Here is a 20661-nt window from a genome sequence, read left to right as displayed (position 1 = left end):
GGTTTGGACTGCTCTCAAGCCTTCAGTGAAGGCGTCCTTAATGAGAGCCGAGAGCTCCGCTCGAAGAAAGGCTAACCCGCCATCTTGGGAGAGGGGGGGGGAATCCTACCAGAAGTTGATGTCTCCGTCGACGCTTCACGTCCTTGAGAGAAAGGCGAGCCGCCAGAGGACGGAGCGTTAATAGGCAAAGGCGAGCCGCCAGCCTGCTGGATCTCACTTTGCATTTGCTGAGGAGAAGCGGCAAGAGCCGCTGTATCCCCCGCGGCGCTAACCGTAGCGGGAGCCCATCCGCTTCTTTTTGGCGCGCCTGCAAGTCGGGCGGCGTCTATGAGGCGTTTAGCGCGCTTGCCGCCAGCCGAGACGACCCTCTTGCGCTTGCCGCCGCCTCCGCCGCTTGTGCCGTTTTTCTTTTTTGATTTAACCCTCAAGTCAATAGATTGACTGGTGGAGGGTATGTTAGGATCCGGCACGGCCTTCAGTAGGCTAGGATCTAAATCGGCTGACGCTATATAGCCGTCTTCTTGCCGATCCGCCATCTTGTTTTGGCGGGAAGGAGCTCCCTGAACACTTTTTGCCCTTTGTCTACTAAGGTAGATAAGGGAAGACAGATAAAAAGAATATATATAAGAAGAAAAATAGCAATATAGGTAAGAAATGTAGAATTAGGATAGAGTAGTTAAGAAAGGCAAGGATAAAAGATTCGTTTTCCTTGAAGCTGAGAGCTGCGAAAGGCTGCTCTCCCGATAAGGCAGGAAATAGAACCGGCTCTAGGGGGCGTTTACCCTCTGAAGTCAAAGGAAAAATTTAAATATTAAATCCTGCCTCCCGAGCTAAGAGGAAAAGGAAACACCCATTTTGAAGATGCCCTTTGTCCCTCTGAGCCGAGAATGTTGTCTTCACAGAATTCTATGAGTCGTTCTCCTGCTTCATTCCGTGCTCCTAGCCCAAATCTGCCAACAACATTTAACTCTGCTTTGTTTCCTACTTTTGCGTTCCAGTCACCTATGATTTTCAGCATATCTTGCTTAGGTGTGTGATCAATTTCTTCCTGAACACTTGCATAAAAACTTTCAGTTTCTTCCTCATCAGCATCTATAATTGGAGCATAAACTTGAATGATGCTTATGTTGACAGGCTTTCCCTGAAGTCTGATTGATATTATTCGGTCAGACTTTGCATTATAGCTCCTGACTGCCTTAGCTACATCTTGCCTCACTATTAAAGCAACTCCGTTTCTTCTGTTTTTGTCATTCCCTGAGTAAAACACTTTGTGATTTTCTGATTGAAAATGACCTAATCCAATCCACTTTCGTTCACTTACTCCCAGGATTGAAATGTCCAAACATTCCATTTCTTGTTTTACAATTTCAAACTTACCCTGATTCATGCTTCCCACATTCCATGTTCCTATTATATGCGTCCAACAGCTTTGGACTTTCCTTATGCATCCATTCACGTCAACCACTGAACGTCCTTTCGCCTTTAGTCCAATCGCATCATTAAGAACTGCACTACTTGTACTTGTCCTCTGCTCTTCTCCAGTAGCTGATTGAGTGCCATCCGACCTGGGGGTCCCATCTTCCAGCACTATATCTTTTTCTATTTTGGATCGTCTCATCATAGGGTTTTCAAGGTAAAGGTTGGTCACAAGTGGTTTACCAGTGCCTTCTTCTGCGCAGTACTAACCAGGGTTAGCTGTAGTGGCGCTACCATTGTCTACGAAAGATCCTCCGCCATAGCCCTTAGTTCCATAGTTCCAGCATAGCCCTTGTATAATCAAAATCCTAAAGACTTCCTATGTCTTAAATTTAAGCATCCAGGAAAAGTGAGTGGTACAATCCTAGGCATCTTTGTACTGTTACGTTTCCAAGAACAGAGAGTCTGTGATATCTCTGTGGCCAGAGATGCCACAGTGGAAGTATAAAGCTTATATTTTCACATCAGCATATGTTATGTTGTATGACAGAAAAATGCATGTGCATGAAGTTCTTGTCATTGCTTGTTTATATACTCACTTTACACCATTCAGTGGTACATGGATTAATTTCTTAACCATTAGCTTTTTACAGTGGTTCCAACATTCAATTCATTGAAGCTTTTTAAAGCAATTAAGAGAAACTGGGGAGAGGCTAGAGCTTAGCTTTTGGTTGCGGGGATGACAACCAGGATAACCTAATATTTACTTATATACAACAGTTCTTTTGTCATAGCTTTAATAAAAATTACAAGAAACTGAGAAGAGTTTAGGGTTATGTTTTGTAGCAGCAACAATGAGAAAATATGGTTGCAAATGTACAAAACCCTGTGTGTGTAAAGTGCCGTCAAGTCGAAGCTGACTTATGGCGACCCCTTTTTAGGATTTTCATGGCAAGAGACTAACAGCGGTGGTTTGCCAGTGCCTTCCTCTGCACCGCAACCCTGGTGGTCTCCCATCCAAATACTAACCAAGGCCGACCCTGCTTAGCTTCTGAGATCTGATGAGATCAGGCTATCCTGGGCCATGAAAAATCTAAATTTTGAGGGTGGCTTGTACAGCTAAAGGAAATTTGTCCAGGCTTGTGTTAAAGTAAAAATAGCACCTCAGCTTAACTGAACAAGCATCTCAATGAAAATCACAGGCAATTATTCTACAAAGTTCCAGCCAGTACTATGTACTGCATGTGGTACACATACTCAGCAGTCGAAGCAGAGAAGAAAAACAATGGTGCAGTGGTAAACATATTTTATTGTATTCCAAAGATCCCCACACATTTTGCTTGCTTCTTCATCAGGGGATCTGAAAAGCAACAGATCCCCTGACGAAGCAGCATGTAAAACATGTGGGGATCTTGGTGAGGAATACATTAAAATAATTTTTTCCACTATTCCACTGTTTTTCTTCTCTGCTTTGACTATGTATTGGTGAGGCCCCCTCATTTTCACACAAAATAGGCAACCAATTTTACAGTCATTCTCCATGGTGTCACAGTGCATAGTAGCCACTAATAGACAATGGAGGGAGGGGGGAATTAACCTTGAAAAGGAAGCAAAGAACATAGGAACGAACTGAGAAGAGCTAGCAGCATATTAAAAATCTGGCCTTTTTCATTCATTATATTATAATCGCCTTATGTAATGTTACACTAAAGATGTCATTGCAACTCCAACATGACCAAGAGTTATCCTCACCTTATCTGCTCGTCCAATGAAGGAAGGTTTTCCTGCCAATCCTAGGCATATGGCGCAAACAATACTAGATTTACCAGTTCCATTAGCGCCTACTATCATGTTTAAATGGGGTCCTGGAAACACCTCACAATTATCGTAAGTTCTGAAAGGTAATTTCATTAGCATTTAGTGCTTATACAAAGAAAAATAGAGAATCATCACCATTCAGACTAGCAATAGTTACTTCATTTTAAAGTATGGTGCTTCTTTCCAGAATAACCAGTGAAGGCTTTATTTTGCCACTTGAGACACGTTTACATGTTCTGCAGTATGTAAATATATTCTGTATTAAAACCAACACAATAAACTCAGGACTAAAGTTGGAATTACTGACATCCAGCACCAGTTGAAATAAAGTCTGTGCCTAGGGCGCAAGATGGCAAAACCTTTGTCACACAGGCATTTTGTCTGTATGGACCTAGGACTCTGCATTAGCAATGACAGGGGCAGATGGTGCCCGTGTGCCCACTTGCCCAGTTGTTTCGGATATCTTTCAGTTATTCAGTCTGAGGATGCAGACAAGGTCCTTGGAAGTTTGAGGGCTACCAGCTGCTACCGTAGTATGAGCTTTGCCTTTCCTTGCAACTTAAATCTGCAGGAAGGGGGGCAGTTAATGCCTCTCTGAGAGGCAGGGTGGTTGGCCCAGCCTTAAAATGGGTTATGGTGCTCCCACTACCCTGGACCAAGAAGATCTGCATAATCATTGACCAAGCTCCAATGTTCCATTCTTCAACAACGTGATTGGATGGGTGGTGGCCGGATAACTCCATGACTTCCAGGACAAAGCATATTGTTTGGATTCTTTCCAATCTGACGTTTGGCCTGGTTCTAGGACTGAAACAGCCTTGGCCACCTTAATAGATGACCTGTGCCTGGTGATGTGCAGATGAAATGCAATTATGCTGCTTCTCCTGGACTTCTCAGCAGCTTTCCTTTCCTTTTATCCCTTAGAAGCTCCTTGATCCATTGATCTTAAGCAGCATACTCAGCAGCTTTTGATACCATCGCTCATCGAATCCTTCTAGACAGTCTTTCAGGGTTGGGACTGAGAGGTACTATTTTGCAGTGGTTCCAGTCCTACCTGGAGGTTCCAGAATGTGATGCTGGGGTACTGCTGCTCGGCCCCTTGGCCCCCATCTTGTCCCACGCACTTTTCAACATCTACATAAAACATCTGGGTGAAGTTATCTGGAGGTTTGGACTGGGCTGTCACCAATACATAGATGACACTTAGCTCTATCTTGTGCTTCCTGCAGATCCCAGGGAAGCTGTAAAACCGTGACCTGGTACCTGGAGATGGTTTTGGAGTGGATGCAAGCTAATAAACTGAAGCTTAATTCTGACAGGATGGACATACTACTGGTGAGTGGAAGGTTTAACCCAGGATATAACTGGCATAACTGAAGGACCACCTATTCTCATACAAACCTACTCAAACCATTAAGTTTATCTTCCAATGCCTGCTACAGGTGCCCCATCTTCTGAGATTGGGTGGATGTAAAGAAAGGACCTTCTCGGCCATGGCACCAAAACTGTAAAAATCCCTCCCCTGGGATATATTTCTGTACCCTTCTGTCACTGTCTTCCACCAGCAGGTGAAGACCTTTGTGTTTTCCCCTCCTTCCTGACCTATATCTTAATAAATGCTTTACGTGTTTTGGTATGTATTGTAGTTTTGGTTTTAATTGTTTTTATAATGCCTTGTTTTAACGGTTAGCCGTCTTGCTTGGACAGAAAGGAGACATACAAGTTTTGTAAATATGTAAAATAAAACTTAGCTAAAACTCAGTAATCCAATTTTTACTAAGCACCTTTTACAATGATCAGCACTTCAGAGATAATATTGGGAAAGGAACTTCTCCATTTTGTCCTCCTGCTTTAAGAATTAGAACCATCATAATAATAAAAATTAATTGACCAAAACGATTGTGCAGTCTGTTGTTAAAAGACTGCCAAGAAAATATGTTTCTAAAAGCAAGTTGCTGTCAATCCAGCACGTAACCAACTATCTACAAATCCAATCAACAGAGGCAAGGGCTTATCAACATGAAAAACCCAGTATCTCCATTTCCCAACCCTCAGTTCTTATATGCTGCAGGAAGGGTTGCTTACAAGGGATTAGGCAGGGTATTTACCAGGTAATATATACCTCCCTGCCAAGAAAAGCTTCATTTGCTCATTTCCACACATCAAGCCTCCATTAGAGGGGCAGAGCTTTTTTTTTCCCCTCCAGGCTGTTGGCAACCCTGAGTCTGATCCTATCTTCCATTACTAAAAAGTCCACCCCACTGTACTCCATGGGTTTTACTCTGAGGTAAGCATGGACAGGAACCAGCCTTGCAACTCAATCCTTTGCTTGCCTGGTCCCAGGCATAACAGAGGAAGTGCCAAGTCTTCTCCACTCCTTTGGGGTCAAAAGCAATGTCAGGTAAAAATGGGGAAGGTCTCCGCTGCAGCTTTATCCGAACAAGGAAGGATGACAGCCTGGCTGCTGGAGGAAGGCGCTGAAATCAATGGGGGGAGGGCACACTTAAGAGTAAACGTACACAGGATTGTAAGTTCCATGTGTAAGTAGTAAGCATCTAGTTCTATGGTGTGAACCTAGCGCTGTCGACACGACCTGGCTCTGACTCTGGGAACATCGTGGCAGGGAGCAGGAAGGCGCCCACACACAGGCACCCCCCCCCCCCAAAAGGACAGCAACCTCAAGCCCTTCGAGCACAGCCCTCAGCAGAACCGGCTTCGGAACGAGAAGGGCCTCCCCCAGCAGCAGCTTCGCCCACACGTCACGTACTCGCGCCCCCGCCTCCTCATTGGCCCGCAGCTGAGCGGCCGCCCATGCGCTGCCGGGCACTCACAGGAAGTTCTCCATGGCGATCCTGACGATGGAACCTTCCACGAACGGCGAGTCTGCGTCCCCTCCACAGCCCACTTCCGGTCTGGCCGTCCCCACAGATCGTTTACTGCGGCGGTTGTCGCGGCTGGCGTTGCTCGCGCCTCCACCGTCTCCAGCCTCAGCGGCTCCTGATTTACGTTTCGTTCCGGTCGCCATCTTACAGCCGCCAGAATCCTTCCCCACAGCGGCTAGCGCGAGTTCTGCCCCGAGTCCGTGAGCCGGCGTCGCGCGCCCGCTTCCCATTGACTGCTAAAGCGTGACGTGCGCTACTGCATTACTTTGGGGGCGGGTGGCAGCTTCGTTGGTCGAAAGAAGAGACGACGACTAGGCGGGAGCGTAACAGTCAAATGCTATTGGTTATAAAGGTGATCGAATAAAGAACCCTCAACTTTCAACTGGATGGGCGATAGAAATAGGCGGGCCCTTGTGTCTATGACAGGTTTTGTGACGTTAGGAATGGCCAATAGCTGGTGAGGGATAATAATAATTGCATTAGATTAATGCAATAAGGAATTGGTTGTGGAGAAGGGGTTGGTTGCGATCCGCTACGGCTGCGGCTAAGAAAATGGGGATGTACTAAAACGAATGACAAGTCAGCCCATTGGAAGCAATGGGAGAGGCTGCTCAGCCCATTGAAGATAATGGGAGGGGGAATATCGGTTGACTTGCATGGGCTCCATTGAAATACATTACAGCACAAAAAGAGTTGCAAAGAAAATGTAGAATGGATTGCCCAGTAAGGTCTCTAAACCGTTCTGAGGTGGGGATGACAGCCCCCCAAGGGGACTGAAAGCCCCTGGGACCGGGATGTACTAAAACGAATGACAGGCTAGCCCATTAGAAACAATGGGAGAGGCTGAACAGCCCATTGAAGATAACGGGAGCCTGGATTGCCAACTGGCTTGCATGGGCTCCATTGAAATACATTACAGTACAAAAAGAGTTGCAAAGAAAATGTGGAATGGATTTCCCAGTAAGGTCTCTAAGCCCAGATACACTACCCTGGGACTGGAATCACAGCCCCTGGGACTAGCACAAGTGTTCTGGGACTGGATTGACAGCCCCAGGGGTGGAATGATGGCCCCTGGGACTAGCAGAAGTGTTCTGGGACTGGATTGCCAGCCCCAGGGGTGGAATACATGGGACACAAAATGCTTCGGCTACACCTAGTTTTAGTTGTGGTTTTCCACGTTAAGGTGCCTAATTCTACTGTTAGTTGAACATTCAAAATACAGTTGATAATGTTCTATGTTCTGCTTCAAATTCCTTATTGCACATAAGAAGAACATAAAAGCCATGTTGGATCAGATCAAGGCCCATCAAGTCCAGCAGTCTGTTCACACAGTGGCCAACCAGGTACCTCTAGGAAGCCCACAAACAAGACAACTGCAGCAGCACCATCCTGCCTGTGTTCCAATGCTCCTAATATAATAGGCATGCTCATCTGATCCTGGAGCGAATAGGTATGCATCATGACCACTATCCATTTTAACTAGTAGCCATGGATAGCCCTATCCTCCATGAGCGTGTCCACTCCCCTTTTAAAGCCTTCCAAGTTGGCAGCCATCACCACATCCTGGGGCAGGGAGTTCCACAATTTAGCTATGCATTGTGTGAAGAAATACTTCCTTTTATTTGTTTTGAATTTCTCACCCTCCAGCTTCAGCAGATGACCCCGCGTTCTAGTATTATGAGAGATGGAGAAAAGCTTCTCCCTCTCTACTCTCTCCTTACCATGCATAATTTTACAGACCTCTATTATGTCTCCCCTTAACCACCTTCTTTCCAAGCTAAACAACCCTAAGCATTTTAACTGTGCCTCATAGGGCAGTTGCTCTATCTCCCTGATCATTTTAGTTGCTCTTTTCTGCACCTTCTCAAGCTCTGCAATATCTTTTTAGGTGTGGTGACCAGAACTGTACACAGTATTCCAAGTGTGGTCTCACCATAGATTTCTACAAGGGCAGTATGATATCAGCAGTGCATTAATATTTATCACATTGCTGTAAAATTATATAAAATTATTACAATTAAATATTTTTATTTACTAGAGTGGATATTTCCTATATTTTCTTATTACACATTATTTTTCTGAATATGGCATCTATGTACTCGTTCCTACTGCTGTATGGTTGGGACATATTGAGAAAACATGGCCCCAGGAGCATAAAAAATATTTTCATTTAAGCTCTTGGTTTGAAGAATATAGTGATTAGCTAAAACAAAAAATATATAGTGGAATGTTGTATGGAGTGTAAAATAACAGCATTTTTAAATTTCTCAGTTTGATTTTAGCCAGTCCCCCTCTACGTCTACCTAAATTTTTGAATGGGCTCTGTCACTGAAGAAGCTCAATATGTTTATGTAATAAAACTTTTTTTATCATCTTGTTTTTTCATGATTACAGAATATTAAATAACCCCTGTCCCGTTTTTGCCATCCCAATGTCCCGTTTTTGTCTCAAGGAAATATGGTCAGCCTAATTCTGGGGCATGTAGTCGCTTTGGTTGTAAACTGTGTAAGTGTGGCCTCAGAGAACGTTAGTCCTATTTCAGTCAGTGAAGACACAGGAATAACAACAACAACAATAATCTCCTTTATTGGCATAAAATTGAAACATGGGGTGTCTGCATAATAACATAAAATTATTGCAGTTGAACATTTCTGACAAGGATAAAACTGTCAGAGTAACAAGTTGCCCATAATAATCTGACAGAGACAGCTGACAGGTAGCTGTCAGATCAGAGGCATCTAGGATGATGCAAGAGGCAGCAATAGCCTTGCAGGTTCTAGGGTGAACTGCAACTAACCGGTTTAAAGCAGTAAGGATGATGTAATACTGTGGCCAGGTCTGCAGGTGGCCTTATTGGTTTCAGGTGGAAATCTGTATATAAGCCTATGTAACTGTAACTCTGTGTTGGGAAGTTTGGTGGAGAGAAGTGTACGTCACGGTTTGTCTTTTATCTGTGCACTGTAAATTAAACAACACTGTTTTCTATAAAGCAAGGAGTTCTGGTGGTGTGTCCTGGATAACTGCTAATCCGACTGCTTCCACGTCAAAAACATAATAGATAAAAGAATGGCGGAATTAATAAAAGCCCTTTACTTAACTTGCTGACAAACATTCATAGCAAGTCTCAGAAATTGTGCTACCATCTCCAGTATAGCAGGAGAGTGATTATTCAGCAAGAAAAGAGCTTTAAAACAATCAGGAAAGTTTGACTTTTTTGTCAAAATAGGGCCTAAAAATTTGCTGCGAATTTCTGTATAAAATCTGCATTGGAAGAAGACACGTACAATTGATTTGGTGCAATTATTACCACAGGGGCAAAGTCTCTCTGAGAGGGGGATTTTACGAAATCTTCCCCCCAAAATCGCAGATGGCATGACATTGAATCTGGCCAGGGAGAGGGCTGACACAGGAATATATATATATCCTTATATCATTTCCTTATACCTTTTGCAGAAGATTCCTTATATCAGTTCATCGTGCCCATTTTCACCACTTCTCTCGGTCCTCCCAGTGTTTTCTCTATTCACACAGTAGAATAAATCATCAGTGAAAGTGGTTTACTGGTATATCACCTTTAGGAACATCCATACACTTGCCTTTTTCAGTAAGCAAGTGGAGAAAACATTGGGAGGATTAAGAAAAGTGGTCAAAAATGAAATCGTATACATTTCAATGCCATTTTCCCATTTTCTAAAATCCTGAAACTTTAAAAAAAAAACTAAGATAAGAAAGATTATTGGTCATGTTTTATTGAATTATGAGAGGTACTCTTTATTTCTCCACCAGATGTCAGTACAATATTCTAATATTACAGAATTACAAGCATGAACTCTTCCTAGATGCTGAAATGACTAAACTTTGGTCACATTATGAGAAGACTCACTGGAAAAGACAATAAATGCTAGAAAAATTGAAGGAAAAGAGGAAGACTCAATAAAGAAAGTGATGGCCTTCAGTTTGCAAGACCTGAGCAAGGCTGTTGCTGATAGTATGTTTTGGAGAACATTAATTCATCGGGTCATCATAAATCAGAAGAGATTTGATGACACATAACACATTCATTACAGAAGGGACAGAATTTTACCAGTATATTCTGTGGTAGTTCGTTTAGAAATCTCTGCTTTCAAGACACGTTAGAATATATTTACAATGACTGACATGGGACATAAAAATGATTTGAAATTAATTTGTTAGGAAAGAAAATGGAAAAGATTGATATAGTTAGGGGAAAGCAGAAAAAGAAATATTACGAGCATTTAAAAAAATAGTGGATGTAGTGAAATTGGATGTTCATATATTTCTTGACAGAAACACACAAGGTGGCACCCTTGAGCACACAAGTATAGAAAAGCGTCTTCCCGAGTAGGAAAGAGCAAGAGTCCAGTAGCACCTTAAAGACTAACAAAATTTCTGGCAGGGTATGAGCTTTTATGAGCCACAGCTTCTGATACAGCTTCTTCAGGTACAGCTAGTCATTCTAGCTCTATCTGAAGAAGTGAGCTGTGGCTCATGAAAGCTCATACCCTGCCAGAAATGTTTAGTGCTAGTGACAGACTATCATGGCTACCCATCGTGACCTACTTCCTGATGAGGTTACAGTTGAGGATACCTAAATAAGAATGCAAAAACATTTCATATACAAAAAAGTTCTATAGAAATAGTTTGTCACACTTTGTCTCTCTTGCTCCATAGATAAGGTCTTAATTCAAGAGATCACAGACCATTCTTTGGATTTAATATTCTATATGAAGGATGGATCCACAGCCAGTTTACTACATATTTGCATATGATTTCTGGCAAATTTCTCTTTAGCAGGATGATAAGGAAAGTGGCTTATCAGGTAGCATATTCAGTAAGTATGTAGTCCATTGACTACAATTAGTTTGATTTAGGTAGTATGTTGTGTCTAGGGTTGCCAACAGCCTGGAGGAAAAAATTACCTACCCCTTTAATAGAGGCTTAATAGATTTGAGACTGCTGCTTTCTGACTACTGGAGATCCATTTAGCCCTTTGCCCCATCATGCTTCTCTCCTGCCTGACTTGCTGCCTTCCACAGACCAGCAAGCTGAGTCAGAGTAGCAACTGACTGATTGTAAGCCGCCCTAGAGGAAAGGGGGTGAGAACGCTCCAATGATCCTTTGGTAGTCTTCGTGCATTCCCCCCACCCCACAAAAAAAAGTTTAAAGAACACAGAAAATGGCTGCTGGGAGGAATGGGGAGGGGACATGTGCTACACAGTGGGTGTTAACTATTGAGGGGCGGAGACATGAATAGCATCTCCAACTTGTCCACACCCTGGGGATAGTCATCTTTGAAACGGAGTAAGTTTAAGCGTTTGTTGATAACATGAATTTAAATGCTTGGAAAATGTTTCTGAAACCAAACGAAGGGGAAATGGTGTGGACAAAAAAAGATATGACATTTAATTAAACGTTGCAAATAATTAGTGCGGAAACCCCCAAAATCGCAAATTACAAAATATTAAATTAAAATACAGGATACCAAGAACAAAACTGCTTCCTAAGGCCATTTATCCTCCTGCTTCTCTTTCAAAGTCTTGCCTGAAGAGTTTCACTTGTCATATAAAAAAGGTGGACTATAGTGTAGGCACCCTTACATAAAGGGCTCTGTGTCTGCTTGCTGGTTGCTTCATTACTGATGGTGGGTTTGATATTGTACATTTATTTGGCTGTACTGTACTGGACATTGGTGCTACAGGATAGAGTTTTTTGTACTCACTTTTGTTTTATCCATGTGTTAAGTCTGAAGAAAGCTGAAGCAGGACCTAACTTGCAATTCAGTGATTGTGCCTTTATAATGTGTTTAATACAAGGAAGTTTCCACAACCTTGTCTATCTCTGCTTAGTGCTGTCCTAAAAGTTCTTTGGGCCTTGAGAACCTGAATGACTATCCTATCCCTGGAACCCCAGACAAAATGGAAATACTGGAGTGGGGGCAACCAGAATACAGCCATCAGTAATAATCTTATCACTTGCATAGGGATGTATGGGAGTACTAAGTCTTTCATTTATCCTTGTCATGGGGAGTATACAGCTTTTTAAAGATCAGCTCCAGGATTTTGATCTCCCCTTGAAAACTAACTGTATGCCAGTGAACCTTTAGACCCAGTTGTGAAGCATTCACTTCTTTAAGTCTTGCTTAAGAAAATGGCTGCTGCATTTTGGATCAGGTGTAGTTTCCAATCACTTTCTAAAGACAGGCCCATGTAAAGCACATTGCAGTGTTTGAATAGCCATGGTATGGATAATGATGGCAAAGATCTTTCTTTCCTAGGAGACAGTGCAACTGGTGCACCAGGCAAAGCTGATGAAAGATATTCCAGGTAACTTTTAAGTGGAGACAAATAAGTTATTTAAAGTTGTATTTTATTAGATAATTATAGAACAGCATATCACACGTTATACAAGTGTGCGTATGTGTACACACATACACACACACACACAATGCACACAACACATGACTATAGATGTTTGACAATCAACTGTGGGCAGGAAATTAAATAATCTGTGGCTATGATATAAAGACCACTGTGTACAAGTGTATCCACCCACTGATATAAAACTGCATGCCTAACTGAGTTTTTTGTAACTTATGCATGCCAGTATTATTGTATTGTACTTATATTAGAACATTTACAGCGGTTCATCTGTTGTCACAGGGATAACAAATGGATTCATTATGGCAACTCTTTGGCAAGAAATGGCTGTGTTGGGTACATTGTGTTAAGCAATTCTTTTTTACCAAAGAGGTCTGTCTGCCTGTACAACTAAAACAATAGCATTCGGCCTTCAGGTTACCAGTAGAGTTGCCAACAACGTGAAGAAAAAAATGCCCTGGCCCCTTAATACAGGCTCTATTGGCTGTTATTTACCTCCATGCCATAAAAAGTTTCAACTGCTTTTTTCTACACAATAAGCCTCTGTTAAAGGGGTAGGATATCTTTTTCCCCATTGGCTGTTGGCAGCCCCTAGTTATTGCTGGTGTCCAATGCTATTTTTGTATATCATAATCCTTATAATTCTTATGAACTAAATCTATTATTTGCCAAAACAAGACATTCACTGAATGCAGATTTGGTTAACACAATGACAGATTGTGTCCATTTTGCTTTCTTATGATGTGCTCAAAAATATTTATCTCCCAAAGCATCTGTTACCATTATTACACACTTGTGCAAAATTAATATTCCTTTATCATACCCAATGTCACATGCAAAATAAAATACAATAAAAATAAAATGAAGGAAACCCTGAGTCAGTAACTTTACAGGAAAGTCCAATATTGAGTCCTATATTGAGTCCTTGCCAAATTCTCCCCATGCCAACCCTAAACAAAACAGTCCAGTATTTCTTTCTTTAATAATTGAGGAAGAAGGGGAATGGGCAGTTTCTACTGGTTTTAGGCATGTGGTGTTTCACCCACTTCTGTAGAGCTCAATATTCAATTTCATTAAAATCAGCAGAGTATCCAGAAGATTGTATTGTTGCTTCTCCCACTTCTAGAGAAGGGAAAATAATAGGCAAAGCAGCTGTTTATTACTTTGAAACATACATTAATACATACTATAGATAACTGTAAACAAATAAAAACTACCTTTACAAGGTCCTGACTGAAACTTGATGTCATCAATAGCAGTGTCACTTTTAATTGATAACCCACGAATTGCCTCGAATATAATCTGTGAAAAAAATCCAAGAAGAAAGCTTGATATATATTAATATTATCAATATATCTAATTATCAACATGGCTCCATCTGTGAATACTTAAATTCAGAGACTGAAGCCATGAACAGACAAGACAGATCTTTCTACAAACCTGAGAAATGAATCAAGTTTGCTGAAAAATCTGAAATTAAAAAAAATACATTGGGGATTTAAGGAAAACCTCAAAATAACAGAAGCAGCACTTGCAGTGTTAAGAAACAAAGGCCCTCTAAGATCTTGTGGGGGTTGCTAGGCAACTACAATTGTATTGCTGGACTTCAAGCTTTGGTTTCTGTCAATAAAAGGCAGGGGGGCTTTCCAGAGTTGTTTTGGCCTGCCAGTCCACCCCTGCTCCCATCACTCCTGCCCAGGAGAGAGGACTCATCAGAGCTAGGCCTAGCAGCAAGTACCAGGCAACTTGCTGACATGCATTTTGCCTGACTCACCCAGATGCAATGCACTACTTTGTCACAGGCTTTGACATATACCGTATATACTCGCGTATAAGCCGCGTTTTTCAGCCCCAAAAATGGGCTGAAAAAGCCGGCCTCAGCTTATACGCGGGTCAATACGGGGGGAGGGAGGAGGGAGGAGGGAGGAGGGAAACTTACCGCCGTCGCCGCCGGGCCCGTGCCGCTTCCTGCCGCCGGGAGCGGCCTGGGGCAGCCTCCTGCAGCCGCAGGATGGCTGCCCTGGCCCTTCCCGCCCCCCCTGCCATTTTTTTCGGGAGGGAGGGGCCTTGGGCAGCCTCCTGCAGCTGCAGGATGGCTGCCCCGGCCCTTCCCGCCCCCCCCCCCGCCATTTTTCCCGGGCGGGAGGGGCCTTGGGCAGCCTCCTGCAGCCGCAGGATGGCTGCCCTGGCCCTTCCCGCCCCCCCCCGCCATTTTTTTGGGGCGGGAGGGGCCTTGGGCAGCCTCCTGCAGCCGCAGGATGGCTGCCCTGGCCCTTCCCGCCCCCCCCCGCCATTTTTTTCGGGCGGGAGGGGCCATGGGCAGCCTCCTGCAGCCGCAGGATGGCTGCTCTGGCCCTTCCCGCCCCCCCCCCGCCATTTTTTTCGGGCGGGAGGGGCCTTGGGCAGACTCCTGCAGTTGCAGGATGGCTGCCCCCGCCCCCCCGTCGCCATTTTTCCCGGGCGGGAGGGGCCTTGGGCAGCCTCCTGCAGCAGCAGGAAGGCTGCTCCGGGTCCCCCTGGGCCTCGCCGCCGCTTCCTCCCGCCGGGAGCGGCCTGGGGCAGACTCCTGCAGCCGCAGGAAGGCTGCCCAGGCCCCCCCGGGCCGCGCCGCCGCCGGACCCTCGCCGCTGGAGAGCCCTGTCAGGTAAGCCTGCGGGGGGGAAGGGGTTATAAGCCGACCCTCGGCTTATACGCGGGTGCCTAATTTTTCCCCATTTTTGGGGAGAAATTAGGCACCTCAGCTTATACGCGGGTCGGCTTATACATGGGTATATACGGTAGAGCACATGAACATGGTATTGGTGTTGTACATATGTAGAATTATTCAGAATATAGCACCACAAACACAACATACAGAAAATATATTTCCTTTTAACATACTTAAATGTATTTCCTTTTAAAAGGAAGAAGAATACTCTTATGCAAAAGGCTTTCTGTCTCTTACATTTACATTTCACTGTTCACATTCTTACAGACACCTTAATAAGTTCAAGTAACTTATCAAGTAACATTCACTGCCTACTGGAGAACCTCCAGTCTATCATGACCTACTGGAGAACTTCCAGTCTATCATGACCTACTGGAGAAATTCCAGTCTATCATTACCATTGGCCTACTGGAGAAATTTCAGCTTGGACATCAGAATCAGTACTGGCTACTGGAATATCCATTAATAGCATACTGCTAGAATTCCAGCAGGATCACAGATGTTAAATGTTATGACATCATAGAAAGGTGTACAAGTGCACTGTCCAAATTATACAAATATTGTAATGTGAACTATATTATGTTTTATGATTTGCATATGGATACTAGACTCCTAGAAATTAATGCATAAGCTCAAATGAAAGCTATTTTTCTATAGATGAGAATGATACTAAATATGAATATATAGAGTAATGATAAAGCTTAAAACTGATTGTTTATAGTTATCAATACAGTCTCCTGCCTTGAGAAATTCCAGCATGTTTAGGAAATAGGTGACTTGAAATATTGAAGGCTGCTTAAAATAGAGAAGTAACGCACAGCCTCAAGGTAACTGAAATAGTATAAATATAGACCCAGTAAAACTGGTACTTCAGACTTCTCTCTTAGAGAGTCTCAGAAAAGGCTGATCGGTATGTATGGCTTTACTAATATATTATTCTAGAATTTGAATTAGATACTTTAACCTAAATTAGTGGATTTTGACTGTTATATTTGAAACGTTGGATTAAGATTTTGACTAGTATGTAGAACTTGCTTGCTTAACAGTATACATTGTTACATACATTGTTGCTGCATATACATTGTTAAATACATTGCTGTTGAACATAAATACTTTATAACTTGCATTTACACATATTTACTGGAAGTATATCAATAAAAAGACTTGCTTTTTAAAAGTAGGTAAAGTAGTTGAGTCCTGCTTAGTAGGTGAATGGCTGAATAAGATAACATATCCCTTTTCAGGAAGGGGTCGATTCTAAGAGCCTAGTCTCTCGAAAGGCACTGACCCGCTTCAACTTGATGCCACACAACTAGCCACACAATTTTTGCAGTTGGGCCAGGTCCAGCAGTGGCCACCACACAACTTGCTACTGCACAACTTTGGCAACTTGGCCAGACTTTTCTTAAGGATATGCTGCCGGTGGAGGGAAGGAAGGAAAGCTAAGAGCCAGTGTGGTATAGGGTTAGAGTGTCAAACTAGAATCTGGAAGACCCAGGTTCACATCCCCACTCTGCCATAGATGTTTACTAGGTACTTTGGACCTGTTACTCACTCTCAGCCTAATCTTCTCACAGGAGGAGAGGAGAATGATGTAAGCTGCTTTGGGAGGAAGGTGGGGTATACATGAAGTAAATACCGTATTTTTCGCTCTATAAGACGCACTTTTTTCCTCCTCAAAAGTGAGGGGAAATGTCAGTGCGCCTTATGGAGCGAATGCAGCGCCGGCTGCCCCGGGAGCCGGCTGGGACGCCGCCAGCTGGGGCCAGGAGGCCCCTCCCAGCCACCCAGCGCAGGGCAGAGCAGTTTTACCTCCCCCCCCCGCTTCCCGGTCTCGAGGCTCAGCTGTTGGGCGGGTCCTCGGAACGGGAAGCGCGGGGGGGGTGTCTTTAAACTGCTCTGTGCTGCCTGCCCAGGCAGCGCAGAGCAGTTTAACCTCCCCCCACTTCCTGGTCCAAGGCTCAGCTGAGCCTCGGGACCGGGAAGCAGGGGGGGTGCGGAGGAGCAGTTTAAAGACCCACCGCCCCTCCTGATCGGGCTTGCCTGACTGGTCCCAATCGGGCTTGCAGCCTGGAAAGGGAGGCTGGAGCCTTCCCCCAAGCCCCGCTGTGCGCACACTCTGATCTCTCAGCGCATGCACACAGTAGGGCTTTGAAGGCTTCAGCCTCCCTTTCCACGCTGCAAGCCTGACTGATCTCAATCCGGCTTGCAGCCTGGAAAGGGAGGCTGGAGCCTTCCCCCAAGCCCCGCTGTGCGCACGCTCTGATCTCTCAGCGCGTGCACACAGTGGGGCTTTGAAGGCTTCAGCCTCCCTTTCCACTCTACAAGCCTGACTGGTCCCAATCCGGCTTGCAGCCTGGAAAGGGAGGCTGGAGCCTTCCCCCAAGCCCCGCTGTGTGCACACTCTGATCTCTCAGCGCGTGCACACAGTGGGGCTTTGAAGGCTTCAGCCTCCCTTTCCACGCTGCAAGCCTGACTGGTCTCAATCCGGCTTGCAGCCTGGAAAGGGAGGCTGGAGCCTTCCCCCAAGCCTCGCTGTGCGCACGCTCTGATCTCTCAGCACGTGCACACAGTGGGGCTTTGAAGGCTTCAGCCTCCCTTTCCACGCTGCAAGCCTGACTGGTCCCAATTGGGCTTGCAGCCTGGAAAGGGAGGCTGGAGCCTTCCCCCCAGCCCCACTGTGCGCATGCTCTGATCTCTCAGCGCGTGCACACAGTGGGGCTTTGAAGGCTTCAGCCTCCCTTTCCATGCTGCAAGACTCCGGTGTGAGACAGGAAAGGAGGGGGAGCACTCCACGGAGCCAATCTTTCCAGAAGCTTACAAGTCTATCTCCACGGCTGGCCTGAACATGCACAGTCCCACATGTGCCTGCACAGAAGATCTCTTGATGAACAACACTTACAGGAAAGTGCAATCCTGTTTTCTTGGTGTAGTAATCATACCTTGCAGAAAAAGATTCATTTAACAAAAAGATCCTATTGCTAAGAAATATTTCAGGAGAGACAGAGATGTCCATGTCACATGTGTACACACTGCACAGAAGCAACGAAGATGAACATTAAATATATTATCTTTGTGTGTGTGTGTGTGTGTAAAGTGCCGTCAAGACGCAGCCGACTTATGGCGACCCCATTTTGGGGTTTTCATGGCAAGAGACTAACAGAGGTGGTTTGCCAGTGCCTTCCTCTGCACAGCAACCCTGGTATTCCTTGGTGGTCTCCCTTCCAAATACTAACCAGGGCTGACCCTGCTTAGCTTCTGAGATCTGACGAGATCAGGCTAGCCTGGGCCATCCATCTCCTAATGAAATAATCATCTGTGTATCTAATCTGATCAGTTGATCTGCACAGTAAGGAATTCTTAGTGCCAGTCCCATGGTTGTAGAATTCTTTTCCAAGAGAGATCCACCAAACATGCCTTTTGTATTACAAACTAAAACCGTTTACAGCCCTTCAACTATTGGATAACTCAACTTTGACTTTTTTTTAATTAAGCTGTTTAAATTTCAGACTGTAAAATAATTATGTTAATACTATGGCTTTCTCTGCTAGAGACTGTGGAACCTAATAAGGAACATCTAAACACTCACTGCAGAAGATAAAATCTTTAAGTTGCTTAAGATGCTCCATCTGCAGCCTTTCCCTATGCCTACCATGTGTGGCTTATCTCAGGAATAAATAAATAGCATGGCATCTTTGGTCCTCCCCAGTGCCACCTATTGAGTTTTTATATTACTACTGATTCACTTCTACAACATGTTCTCCATTCTATAGTTATTTGTAGAATGTGATTGGTTTGGGGCATTTTTTGGGACAGTACTGTTTGAATAAAATATATATTCGATAAGGAATAAAGCAAAATGAACTTATAACAACTTTATGGCTGTAACTGTACTCCTTTTTAATGTTTTAGTCAATGCTTTGGCCTTTGGGTATTTTTTATATCTCATTGATCAATCATTACAGTATTACCCTGTAGCTATATGTGTTTGTATGTATGTATATTATTACCATATTATTATTTTATCATTGCTATTATTTTTTACAGTATGTACAGTATGTTATTTACTGCAATAGTAATTTTGGTAATGTCGAAGTTTACATTCGTAAAATCAAATGTGAGTTGCTCACTGATATTGTATATTTTACTTTTGAAGGAAATACTTTTTCCACATTCTGCCATAACTCTAACCACCTAATCTAACTTAACCTAACTTAACTTTTGCAGAATACAGACAAATTTTTCCCTTCACAAGTAACAGTGACGGACATGTGAGATAACCTAGTACAACAATTGTATACAAAATCTGAGATGTAATAGTTAATTTTTTAAAAAAAATTATAGTGATCTGTCATAGAACAACCACATTGAAGAAGATAACAGCGGTTACCCAGACCTCATTGCTGGTGGGAAGGGGCTCACTGTATGGCCCATTTTCAAGGACTCTCACCCCACTACCCTGTTCTCCATCATTTGGGCCTCAAGGTCCTTGCAAGGGCAGCAAGACCCTTTGGACCATGTTGGATGTTGCCCTATTGTTGCTGGTTGCGAAGGGGCCCCCATAGTAGCTCAAGTTTCAGGGCCCCAAAAACATAGGTCCACCACTGCTGAATACCTCTTATAATAGGATTCAACAGTGTGATGTTGGCTTACCTGGTGATATTTGTCACATGAATATTCTATAAGGCCTCTTAACCAAGTGATGCTTTGTTCACCTCGCCTTCTCCAGAGGAGGGTCTCATCCTTTTCACCATGCTTCTTCACATAAACATTTAATATCCCTGTCCCAGCTCCATACATGTGATAAAAAAATATAAGACACTGAGGCCTAGAAGTGCCTCGTAAAAGTCTTGATATAAGCCGTGCTTTCTGTCCATAGACCATGTTAGATGCCTCAATGTACATGTAGTGCCCTTTAAAAAAGAAAATGTAAAGTTTGTGATTGCAAGCATATGCTTTGCATTTGTCCTGCCAATTAATTACAGTGTTCACAGTTCAATTCAAAGATCCTGTAATTATATTCATTATTATTAATGCTTACATACCACAGTTCAAAAATACTTTTAATAGTTATGTAATGTATTAAACACAAATATGATAACACTTCTATATAATTTGGGGACAAATCTCTTAATCCATTAACTATGACTTTAAAAATATTCACTTTCCTCTGCATTTTCTGATCAGAGACATTCATGGTCTCACCCAAACTATTTTTCCCTCCAGAGTGTAAATTATGAAAAAAGAATAATTTATACAAACATGCTTAGTTGCTCAAATAGCATTCCTTGTTATTACTTGAAGTTTTCAAATAAAAGAGGCCAGAAACTTGCTTTTTTAAAACAATAAAGACAAGATTATTGGACATTCTAATATACTTAAAGTTGCATCTGAAAGATTATGTTGTCTGCTAGACATCAAATTCTGAGTACAATTTACA

General features: G+C 43.4%; 2 protein-coding genes across 2 annotated transcripts in view; both read right to left on the bottom strand.

Annotated features, from left to right (window-relative positions):
- The window catches only part of SMC5 (structural maintenance of chromosomes 5), an 84965-nt gene extending 78619 nt beyond the window's left edge, over nucleotides 1-6346 (bottom strand). Inside the window, exons 1-2 of the mRNA XM_056847923.1 lie at nucleotides 6066-6346; nucleotides 3169-3310 (exon numbers count right to left, since the gene is read on the bottom strand). Coding sequence (XP_056703901.1) covers nucleotides 3169-3310; nucleotides 6066-6346 — 423 coding nt within the window. The remainder of the gene's footprint in view (nucleotides 1-3168; nucleotides 3311-6065) is intronic.
- Nucleotides 6347-13483: 7137 nt separating this feature from the next.
- MAMDC2 (MAM domain containing 2) overlaps nucleotides 13484-20661 on the bottom strand; it is a 67836-nt gene continuing 60658 nt past the window's right edge. The window contains exons 12-14 of the mRNA XM_056848979.1: nucleotides 19875-20134; nucleotides 13732-13816; nucleotides 13484-13636 (exon numbers count right to left, since the gene is read on the bottom strand). Coding sequence (XP_056704957.1) covers nucleotides 13572-13636; nucleotides 13732-13816; nucleotides 19875-20134 — 410 coding nt within the window. The 3' untranslated portion in view covers nucleotides 13484-13571. The remainder of the gene's footprint in view (nucleotides 13637-13731; nucleotides 13817-19874; nucleotides 20135-20661) is intronic.

Source organism: Euleptes europaea, chromosome 4 (assembly GCF_029931775.1).
Source record: "Euleptes europaea isolate rEulEur1 chromosome 4, rEulEur1.hap1, whole genome shotgun sequence".
NCBI classification, from domain to species: Eukaryota; Metazoa; Chordata; class Lepidosauria; order Squamata; family Sphaerodactylidae; genus Euleptes; species Euleptes europaea.
Note: the sequence above shows the minus strand (reverse complement) of the source record. Positions and strands in the feature narration are given on the sequence as shown.